We start from the raw sequence: 12259 nt of genomic DNA on the forward strand, positions 1-12259 counted from the left end.
GGAATTTGTAGAGATGGATAGTAAGTGGTGAGGACCTGATGTTCCCAATGGAGGTACCTGAGAGGGTTATTATTTTCGCCAACAGTTGACTAAATGTCCATTGGTGACTGGAGCTTTTTAAGTGTGATCCTGAAGAGCATTTTTGCTTTAGTTTCAGTTGGAAGGACTCCATGTGGTTCAAAGTATGGTAACCAGAGTATGGTAAATATGGACAAAATGGACATTTGCTTCAAAAACACACCATAGATTTTCAAACTAAATCATTAATTTCTGTCCTGGATGCCTCCAATGTGACACCAGCAGGAAGGTGTCCCATGCTCCTCTGGCCAGAAGCTGACAGTGCTGCTTCTTTCAATTACACCATGACCTTAAGGAACAGAGGCCCAAAGCAGCAAATCTAGAGGTGTTGACACTGTTGGCAGTACTTGTAGGTGCCACATGTGAAATATTTGAGGTTTAGTTTACCTCCTGAAAGCCCAGCAGACTGTACACACAGGTTCTGCTAAAACCAGCTGCATTACCAAGCGTTTCACAGCTGGGGAGCACTGACCTTAATCCAGACACCTTTTGTGTAAGTATGCAGTGCTGATCTTTCATTAAAACATCCCTTTTCCTTTTTCTTCTTTCATTAACCAAAAGAGCTCTGTAATGGAGGAGAGAGCAGGATGTACAGCCTCATCTGTGGCAGAAGGGGTAAAATGCCTATTGAAATGAAAGGGAGTAAGGTGATGGTAAAGGCACCTAAACTTTGAAGAGAATAGGCTCTTGGTGAAGTCATTAGTATTTTTCATAGATAATCACAGTTTTTTCTCACTTTTCTGAATATCTCATTTAAGACCTTGAAATGTGTATTACAGACAAACAGTGTTTCAGAACACCTGCAAAAGCAGTTCAGGAGTGCTGTTCTTTGAGTAGAGTCAATACTGTGTAATGCAGCACACTCTGGAAAACCAGCTCGAGGTGTTTCACTCTACACTACATGCTTTCATATTAATAAATGTAGTTTGACATTAATTTCTGTGCTCCCCACCTGCAAAATGAAGATAAAAATTGCCACTAAGGTGTTGCAAAACTAAATTAGTAAATGTGAGCATGTGAATCCTGTAGCAGTGCATGCCAGAGGAATGCAGAGCATAAAGAAAATAAATCCTGTCTGTAAACCATGAAATATGTAGTAAATAAATCCTCAGACCGCACACAGAATTTAAAATGAAAAATACTATCAAATAGCAGCTCATCAGCTGAATATCATCCTGTCAGTGGATTGAGTGAATCAAGGATCCTTTGGATCATGCAGTGAAAGATTAAACTGTAATGCAAATATACCAGGGGCAAGCTAAGAATGCACATAAATCTTCTATTTAGGCATTTTCAAATCTGTGAGTTCTCTAGTTTACAACCCTACCTGGAGAACAGCCCATTTCACAGTCCATGCAGACTAAGCCAAGTATTTCATCCACCTTTGTAAGTGTAAATGGCTTTTCATCTTTTTCTAAACGATTGTGTGATGAGTCTCTGTAACTTGCCTTTCAAAAAATCTAACCATTTCAAGGACTACTCCATTAAATTGGAGCTGCTCCATTGCTTTTTTTTTCCCCCTCAGTTTCATAATCTTTATTTCTGTATCTGTTGGTAATGAAGCCCAGGGTTAAACATAATTTGGTCAGATGTTTTGCTTCCAAAAGGCCTGAATGCATCTGGACATTTTACATTGGCTTTTCTGAAGAACTTTTTCTAGTGTGATATCTTGTGATTGATGAATTGAAGGCAAGATCAAAAGAAATTTTCTGCTAGAGCAAACAACACACACCTTGTTTTCAGCAAGTAGTGAGTGACAAAGGAGACCAATAATGTTAGTTAATATGGGATGGTTTATATTCTATGTTTTGCACATAAATAGAAGTATAACTGGGGTTGGTGTCTGTGCAACTGAGATCCTGTATGTTGGATACAGCCAACAGTCAATAATGTACAAGATTTGGGCAAGCTTCAGCAAGAGAAAAGTGAGTTAGATAAAACCTTGTTACAGTTTGTGAAATGCAGTCTGGGCTCTTAGCCCACCTCTACCCCAGTGGGTCCATTTATTTATATTCCACATGGCTACAAAAATGATGGAATTGAAGATATTTGTGATGAAAGGAAAACTTCTTGTCCCCTAATTTATGTTAGCATTGCTCAATTATTCACTGAAGTACAGAAATGAAATATGAAACAAATGTGAATAATGGAATTGGGCCAAGCTGTGTGTGATGTGTTGAGCAATCAGCATCCTTCTGGTACCTGCATTCGAACATTTTAGTATGAAGAGTGCTCCCCATTAATCTTGGCCTTGTACAGTCTGAAATCCATAGGTTTTTACTCTCTCCCAGAAAAGTACTTTCCCTTCATATACTTTATAGAAATTGAAAAGCATAGCTATAGCAGGCAAAGTTGAGCTGAAAATGAGGAGAAACAATGACTTGGGGAAACGTGACATTCACTGCTTCTAACAGAGAGAAAAGTCACTTCCCTGAAGATGGTATTTTCCTGGAATTTACAACTTCCATGTTTAGGTGGGCTCTAGGGCAGGTAGCACATGCTTCGTGTATGTCATCAGCCAAGGTTATTTGGGCAAGATCAAAACAAAATGGATTTTGGCAGAATTTTAGTTCCATGTTACAACCCAGAAGAAAGTTGTTTGTTGGTCCCTGGAAGGTGCCTGCACTCCACGCAGGCAGCACTTCACAAGGATAAGACAGAGAGTTGGGACAGTTCAGCCTGGAGAAGGGAAGGCTCCAGGAGACTTTAGAGCACCTTCCAGTACCTAAAGGGACCTGTAAGGAAATCAAGAATGTAAGAAAATTTTTTGCAAGGCCTGTTGCAATAGGACAAGGGGCATTGGTTTTAAACTGAAAGCAGATCAATTCAGACTAGCTGTCAGTAGGAAGTGTTTTCACAATGAGGGTGGTTAGACACTGGCACAGGTTGCCCAGAGAGGTGGTGGAGATGCCCCAGACCTGAAAACATTTAAGATCAGGTTGGGTGAGGATTTGAGCAACCTAATATAGGTGAAGATGTGCCTTGACATGTCATTGCTTTTTTAAAATAGCTAGAAAGCTAACACAGAAAACTGCTAACAGCTATGGAAAACACAGCAGCTGGGCTGCTTGGGGGTGGGCTTCATGGACAACTCGATGTTTTGAGCCATAGTAAGAAATTTACTAAGTCAGCCAGGCTTTCATCATCAGATTTCTGTTTTCAGAGTTAAATCTGTATTGTGTTCCACAGTTTTGCAGAGCATTTAATTGTCTTCATCATACCTGCAGACCTGGAAACAACCAAGTACCAGTCTGCTATTCCTCACAGTGTATCTCAGGATTTGATGCATTACTTCTTTCCAGACTGTTGTATTGGTTGCTCCATCAGTAATATTCCACACTGATTATTTGATATGTTTTTATTCCTAGCTGATTTTTTACTATGGAACTGGAGACAGCTGGTGTCCACAGCACTACTACGACGAGATCAAAATGGATTTTCCAGACGGGGACATCCGGCTCTGTGAGAAGGGGCTCCGCCACGCCTTCGTGCTCGACGCCAGCAAGGAGATGGCTGCCATGATCACAGACTGGCTACAGGATGATCTGACCAAATTATAAACACTAATTCAGTGATCAACAAGAAGAAGATGTAATTATTTTGTGAACATGTAATTTTATTTTTTTTTTGTGAGAGAGTCTGTCTTATTTTTTTTCTGTTTACTATAGATTATGGCTTGTTTTCTATTGAGATGTTTTAGAGAAAGTTAAAGAGAGACTGGCTGGTCCAAAGTATAGTTTTATTGACTCAGTGCTTATGTAGTTTCATCCTGAGTCTTCAGGATCTGGAAGACATGGCAGAGGGTGGAACATTTATTGTCTGCTGGCACTCTAGACAATGCTGACACAACTGTACCTGAGCTGCTACCGCCCCACTCTCTGCTACAGAAGTGTCAGCATGTGGGTGGGTCCTGGCAGTGGATCCTGGGCAGCCCTGACCTTGTCTCCTCTGAGTCAGAGGGGGTCGGTGGTCAGGCTGAGTTTGGGATGGGTTCAGGGAAGATGTGGAGATCAGGTGTGCAGTTTCTCCAAGTCTCACCACAGGTTTGGGGCACTGCCAGGACTCCACAGGGTATTAGAAATGCTGTAAGGTATCTGTGGCTGCTCAGCAAGGGAATACATAAGGATCTCTTGCCTGGAACATGGCCAAGTGTTTCATTTTTCAGTTGACTGTAGAGAAGTGAAAGTACACTGGTCAAAAATGCCAGTATTTAAAAGTTAAAATGGATTGCAGAATCCATGTATAACAACTTCTAGGTGGCCTAGCTCTCATAATGAAGTCCATGAGAACAGTGCTTGCTCAGCAACTTTAAAGAATTGAACCACTTTTGATGCATGTCTAAATTTCAGTTCTTTGCTCTAAGGACTGAAGTATGAAATTTTCTGCCAAGCCACAAATTAGGTACGTTCACCATCAGAAAACATCTGTTACTGTGCCATGGCTGCACCCATGACATGGCATGAATGTTACTGTTGAGAACCAGACCCTTACGTGGTGCTGACAAGTTCCCTGTTCCTCACATTTGGTGAACCCTTTCCTTTAGAGATGGGAAAAAAAAAGAAAAAAAGCTTCCTACCAGTTGTGATAACAAAAGAAGTTGCAGGGAATAGCTAGAAATGAAAATATTGCAAGTAAGTGGAACAGAGCCAAGTGTAATCAGGAAAAGCTTTCTAGCCATGAACCTGTGAAAAAGTCTCCCTGTGGAGTTCATAAAGACATTTATAAATAAGCAAAACACTACAGAGTAGTCAGGGGAGGTCCTGTCCTTGCAAAAAGATGAATTTAGATGATGCACTGAGTATCTAACTTACATGATTTATTACCAGTTTTGATACATGTGAGAATGGTATTGGAGAATGTTCTCTGTGATGCAGAAAGATCAATTAGTTGCTTTGTTTTCTTACACAATTATACACACCCCTTCCGCTGCTCTCTAAACCCCCCTTGAACCTTTCACTAATATTTAGAGCAACTTGTAATAGAGTTCAGTTCCTGGGTATCTGGGACTAGTTTTCAAACCTGCAGACTGACGCTGGATTTAAGTGACCTTCTCTGTATCAGAAACTGGTTTAGCTTTTGAGACTAGCCAGTGGATTTTCCAATTACACTGCCACATAATGAAATGGCCATGATGAGTGGGGCAGGAATGTTGGGAGCACAGTTTCAGCAGCGTGGGGGGAACCAGACACGTTCAAAATGAGGAGACTTTGCCCATGCAACTGATTCTGCCTATTGGAGAGTCACAGGACTTTCCATCTTTACAGGTCCATAATCAGTCAGGATCAAAACAACCCTTGCGCTCACTGTAGAAATCCATAGTTGTATGCGTGTGTGTGATAGCCCCCAGATGTTGGGATCATCCCAGCTGGATGGCTTTGTGGCAGATGCTCCCTGCATCTGCTGGCTGAGGTGCTCCCTGGGGCAGAGCCAGGGAGGACGTGCACATAGGTGGAGATTCATTAATGTACACCTGTATGTACATGTGCACCTGTCTGTATGTCAGCAGCACAAAAACCACAGCTCACTTGGTTGTTTTGGTTTGCACTTTGGTCTGGTTGAACAAAACATTTGTTCTTTGAAGTATGTGGAGTCAGGGAATGGACAAAGACTCAGTTTGTGGGAGTTCAGCTGTTGTAGTGGATCTCCTGAGACCAGACAGATTCTTGCATTAACCAAAGATGACAAGCAACTACTACAGCCTGGAAACTGAAGCACCTATGAGAAGCAGTTGTTTACAGAGCATTATGCGTATACTTTGTATGAGGAATTAATTTAGCAATACTTGTACTTGACTTGTGTATGCCTTTTATACAAAAGTTAATCCATTATACTAAATCCTAACTGCATTAAGACCTAAACTGAGATTAGGTCTGGTCAGTGATGACCAGATCTACTGCAGAAGAATGCCTTACAATTTTCTTAGAAGAATTTTCTCTATTATTAAAAATAAAAACCATATTGATTCAATTGATACCTTCTGCCTAGAAGCTGTTACTGTAAGGCAAAGATCTGAAAATTTGCTACTCTATTCATTGCTAAAACACACGGGCCTACTTTCCACCGCTGTATTTCCTGAGAGGAGCAGATCCCACAGAGTGAGAATCCAGCTCCTTAGAAGCCCGTGGTGTTCATTGTCACCCCAGGCAAAGAGTGTCAAAAGTGCTTGTGGTCCAAATGTGCCAATTTACCCTGAAAACACAGTGTGGTTTTTGCCTGTTTTAGACTATTTAAGAATTCTTGGAAAACCTATCACAAATATATTGACTGTAAGCTGTAGCACCTACTCACTGTCATCCACATCTGTGCTTGATTCTCAACCACACGAGTAACCCTGCTAGTGCAGTGACTTTGACTCATGTGCAAGTGTTTTGCTAGATCGATACCTTTTAATAAAAGTACACAGCTCCAATAACAAAAATAAAGAAATTTATGGTAAAATGTAACTTGAGTCTTTGTTTTGGTAACTTGTTTAGTTCTAGTTCAGCTCCTTTATTACTTCATGCATACAAAATCTACAAAAATACTTTCCAGACCCCAAATTTCACATGCAGTGCAGACATCTGCCAAGTGCACAGAAAATCCGTGGGTGGTAGGCACCTGACTCCTTAAGCATTTTTATCCAGAGCCTCTCCAAAATAATCAATCAGTTTCCCTTTGCTGCTTCCAGCTCCATGTTTGCTGCTCTGAATGAGCTATAGAGTGTGTGGATCAGTGAGGCTTGTCCCTTCAGGAAGCTGGATGAGTGCTTGCCCAGTGTTTATGGTGAAGAATTTGGAGTTGGCCTCCAAGCTAAACACCAGATTCTTGACTCACAGAGACAGATTGCATACATGAGCCACAGCAGATAATCTCTTCTCTGCAGCTGAGGTCATTTATGTATTTATTTTACAGAAAATGGGTTTATGTGTGCATCCACCCCCCATCCATTTCTTTGGTCTAGCTAATTGCCAGCAAATACTTTAAACAAGATGTTCAATGTTATCATTTTAAAGTCACTCAAACTATTACTGGGTTTGGATAGACTCACTAGACCCAAGAGATTCGTTTTACTCTGTGTCACAGGTCGTGCTCAGCCTCCCAACTACAGTGAGTTTCTGAGGCTCTTCACTTGCAGGCAAATGTTCTCTTTCCTGGCACATTTACAAAACAAGGATCCAGAGAGCATTTGTGAGTGACCAGGAACTATTAAAACAGCATATACTTCTGGAACAGCTGATGGGGGCTGAGCACAAGCAGCAGGCCCAGCAGTAACAGCACAAGAAGCTGCCAGGAGCGATCGCCACTCTCAGTAGCATCAGGCAGAAGTTATGGAACAGGCTGACACTCCTGCTCAGATGGGACAGGCAGGGAGGGAATTCATTAAAAACTCTTTCAGAGTGCTTGAGGTGATAGTCAACAGCCTGGGTTTTGCCTATTGCAGGAATGTGCTTGTAGGAGAACAGTTGTGTTGCAGAAAGTAGTTTGCAGCAGCTAATAAAATACAGGTGTTTTTTAAAACATCTGACTGACTGTACCTGATTGCAGGGTTTGCCAGTCAGACAAAGATCTTTTCCATCCTATTTGAAGCAATTCACACTGAAGGAGGAAATGAGGGGGGCCTCCTGCTCTCCGCCTTTGTGAACATCTTCAACAAAGCCCCCAGACTCAGAAATACTGCGCTTCATACACTGAGAGGAATCCATGGGATGAGATAATTTAGAATTAGGAAAAACAGGCTTTCCTAATGGCAAGATTCATCTACTCCTCTTCCCTAACCAGCATCCTTAAAATTTGGAAAGTATTCCACTGTTCTGATCTAACTTGTAGGACACAGGAATGCTATTTTCAGAACATAAATGTTTTGATGTCCTAACATGCTCTCATCATGCAGGGGTACAGCAACTCATTGGTCATTATAGGAAAGAACTTGTATTTTCACCCACAAAGTAAACCCACGGGATTTTAAGTATCCAGAATGGTTCAGCCCCAATTCAGATCCTGTCCTGTTTTACCAATGCTATGCATTTTCTTCTGTTGTATTCATGTTTGACCTTGGACATTTCCTCTGTCCTTGCTGTGCCTTTGATTTCTCTTCAGTTACAAACTGCCTAGTTTATGTTGTCAATCACTTGAGTAGTCTGCAGTGCTGTGGAGTGAAAACCATTGAACACAAACCCCACCACTCCCACTGGTTTCAATGAAGATGTGGTGCAATGCCTGTGAACAACCATTTGCTCTCACCTTTCACTGCTCTGTTGAAAATAGCTTGTTAGGATAGCACATCCCTGTAAAACTGCTCACAGAGTGGGCCAGGGGCAAAATGCCATCCTGCCTCCCTGCCCAGAGAACCTTTACCAAAAGATCTCCTCTTTGGCCAGTGTCACCAAAAAATGGGCATGTGGGGATGCAGGACACTGACCAAAAGGTGGGTCCTGCTTGGTCACTCACTCAGTGTGCACTGGGAATAGAAATGACCATGCCTCACTCCAGTTCAGTTCTCCATGTTTCTTCTGGGTCTTGAAAGCTGAGTTTGCTTTGCCATGCCTAAAAGCCACACCTGGTGCCTTCCATGCCTCCAAACATGCCTTACTGCACACCTGCAGTACTGTGTGTTTAGGGATGTAGGAGAGAGTCATAATCCTTGTTGCCTTCACTCTCTGTCTCCAAGGCACTTGGGAGATGTCCACTGCAGCAGCACCGGCTAAAGCACCTCACTCTCGGTCCAGCCTGTCCTTGAACACTTCCAGGGATGGGGCATCCACAGCTTCTCTGGACAACCTGTTCCAGTGCCTCACCACACTGACAGGAAAGAATCTCCTCCTAATATCCAATCTAGATCTCTCCTCTTTTAGTTTAAAACCATTCTCCCTTGTCCTATCACTATCTGCCTGTGTAAAAAGTTGCTCTCCCACTTTTTTAGAAGCCCCCCTTTAAGCACAGAAGTCCACAACAAGGTCTCTGTGGAGCCTTATCTTGTCCAGGCTGATGGAGTCAATGGAGGGAATCTTGACTGTCTGGCTGGAGCTGGATAGCTTCACATCACGGCAGGTGAACACTATTCAGAAACACAGGGAAGAAAAAGGATCTACATTTGATGATAAATCCATCACAAACACTCACTGTTCTGTGACTTTATTTATTGGAAAATACCTGTGGCTTCCCTGGAAGGCAGTTTAAAATGAATGGGTATTTCATTTTTGCTTTAACACCTTAGGTAGCCCAGGGAATAAAGGTGGTTTACAAAGGCTGCTCTTGACATCTGGGTTTAGGACACAAGCACAAGTCATCAAAAGAAAATCTTGCAGAGGTCTATTTATCAATAAAATATTTAATAAACTTATCTGTACAAAATATTAAAAAGGTTATGGAAGAGTATACAAGAATATTTATTTAACAAATATATACTGCTATATAATATATTCAAGAAAATATAGATTGCTGTTTACAGTTCATTTACAATCCCATATGTACAATCTATTTAAACTTTAGATACATACAAACAATGCATTTACACCATCACATACAGAGCTGTCTTCTTTAGAGATATTTCACACACCCAGACCTGAAAAAGCTGCACAAATACACAAATACATGGATAGTTCAGAGGCACACACAGGGATACGAGTATTGCTTCAAGAATCATAACTACTAGAAATACAGCTATTGGAAACTTTTAAATTTTTTTATATTTTCCTTTCTAATCAAAGAAAAGAACATATAAATAAAACCACGACTGACCAGCAGAGAGGCTCGTTTTGTCAGAGGAACTCCAGAAAATGTTGACTTGACTCCAGAAACAGAGAACAGTGATGGGATACAAAGGGACTGGGCAAATTGGATCAGCATTGCTCCCTGCTTCATCTGAGACAGGGAGGACCAGGAGCAGAGCAGGTCTGTGCTGCACAGATGAGTGTCCATTTCCTTTGAGCAGCATCTCCACCAGCTTTTCCAGTGGGAGCTGCAGAGCTGGACAGAGCTGGTGACTCCAGGTGGGCACAGTCCCTGACTGCTCCTCAGGCTGTGGGAGCTCCATTTGCACAGGCACTGCACAAACCTGGCTTCAGTGAAGCTGAAGTGTGGGAGCTCTGGACCTTCAGCACCTCAGGAACTCAGATATTTCTTTAAAAGGTTCATCACTCACAGCAGGTGGGATGGATGTAAGCAGGATGATCACCCCCCTCCCTGGGAAAGAACAGGATGAGCTGCTCCTACAAAATGCCCCATCCCAGCTGATCACTTCCTACACGGCAACTCTGGCACCTTCAAGGACCAAAGCCTTGCCCATCCCTGTGTGACCATCCCTTTTCCTGGCCTGGGATGCTGTTCCACACTGCTGCTGCTGCTGGCTGAGCTCCTGGGAGCCCCTTGGTGCTCAGCAGTTCCTGGCACACAGCTCCCTGGGATGACCAGCTTAGGAGCAAAACAGCCCTGAACTTTGCCTCCTGCTTATTCCCTACTGTTCTCCTCCCCTCTCTTCACCAAGGCAGGATGGGGGAACTAAATGAAACCCCACAGGGAACGCTACCATCTCCCCAAAAACTGGGACCAATGCCACAGCTCCCAGGGAGGCTTGGTCCAGCCTCTGGGTCTCATTCCTCTGATGATGTAGACCAGGGTGGCACCAGCACAGGCTGACACTGTGACAAAGAGAAGGGGAGGAGAGACCCAAACACTCCCAGCTTCCATCAGAAAAGCACTTGAGTGTGTGACCCATTGTTTGCAGGTCCCCTCCTCCCACCAGCTTCAACCCTGCCAGACGTGTCCCCTCTCAGTCCCCTGCCCAAAGGGGGACCGACAGACTGCACCACAGGGACAGACTGCACCACATCCTCCTGCTGCTGAGCCTCAGCCTTCCCCTCCTCACCCTCCTCCTCCCCCAAGCACCACAGCAAGTCTCCACACTCCCCATCCTGAAAACCCAAAGCATGAGCACAAGTAGCAAAGCAGAAAAATGAGCTCACAAAATGTATGACTGAACTATTAAGTGGTGATGACAGAAAAATGGAGAGCAAAACCTGCTGAAAAAACATAGAAAATGTGTGGAGTTCTGGTTTCATCCATGGAATGGATGGGAATGGATCAGGCATTGGTTTAAGATTTTTCAATACCAGTTCCATGCAAATGCTCTGCTGCCAAAGCTTCCCACCCTAGTCCATCCATTGAGCAAGAGTCAAACATGGTGCATCCATCAGCCTGCCAGTGCTCCTTCCCACCACCACCTGTATCAGGCTCCTCTCCAACATGGAAAATTCAGGGGCTGTTTGAGGGCAGCAGTCAGTAAAAGTGAAAAGCAGACACAGGGCTATTTGTGTCTTGAGGTGCAAAGATGCAAAACATCCTTTAGATGATTTGGAATCATTTGGATGATTCCAAATTTTCTGTCATTTTCTGAAGGCCCAGATCACTGGCTGGTAGGTCATAAAGTGATTTTCAGAGATACCTTTGCACTTCTATGTACCTCACAACACGTTGTGCTAGGAACAAAGAGCTTAGAAGGACTGAATGCAGCTGGTTTTACCTTGGAAGACATAAACCAGCTTATGAAAAAACTGAAGGTGTCACACACAGCAGCCTGGTGGAACATCTCTCTCTTTTACCAGCCATTAATTCAAAGATAGGAAAGACAAAAAGCTCTCCCCCTCCCACACAAATTCACAGGCTCCTGACCATCAGCAGCACCCCACCCACAGAACAGGTACTCCCCAGCTCCTTTCCTCATTGTGTTTCCATGGAGGACACACACCCACAGTGGGGACACTGTACACTCTGCTCCTGCCACCCTGCATCTCCATTCTGACCACACATAAAGGGATCCCTGATGCCAAGGGAGCTGCTCTGAGGATCATGAGTGGGACACACATCACCTGCTGGTCATGAGCAGAGTCACACTGCTCTCAAAGACCTTGCTTTTTCCCATACAGGTTTTCCCATCCCCTCACCTACCCAGAGCATGATGTGAAGAGAGAAAAACTCACCCCAAAACTCCGGGCGCACCCAGGACAGGGGACACAGGAAGTGATTTGGTGGAACTGCCCAACCAGGTCCATGAGACAGCCCTTTGCTCTGATGATCTGTCACACCCAGATGTGGGGCACACAGCCCCATTTCAGGTGGCAGCCTCTGTGCAATACCCAGGCTCTTGCTGCCACTGCCCCACAGAAGGTTTTTGGTTTTTCCTACCTGGCACATGGCCCTGCTGCCC

General features: G+C 43.6%; 1 protein-coding gene across 1 annotated transcript in view; it reads left to right on the forward strand.

Moving 5' to 3' along the window:
* LDAH (lipid droplet associated hydrolase) overlaps positions 1 to 6521 on the forward strand; it is a 112497-nt gene extending 105976 nt beyond the window's left edge. The window contains exon 7 of the mRNA XM_030945114.1: positions 3447 to 6521. Coding sequence (XP_030800974.1) covers positions 3447 to 3638 — 192 coding nt within the window. The 3' untranslated portion in view covers positions 3639 to 6521. The remainder of the gene's footprint in view (positions 1 to 3446) is intronic.
* The last annotated feature ends 5738 nt before the right edge of the window (positions 6522 to 12259 follow it).

The sequence above is a fragment of the Camarhynchus parvulus genome, chromosome 3 (assembly GCF_901933205.1).
Source record: "Camarhynchus parvulus chromosome 3, STF_HiC, whole genome shotgun sequence".
Taxonomy (NCBI): domain Eukaryota; kingdom Metazoa; phylum Chordata; class Aves; order Passeriformes; family Thraupidae; genus Camarhynchus; species Camarhynchus parvulus.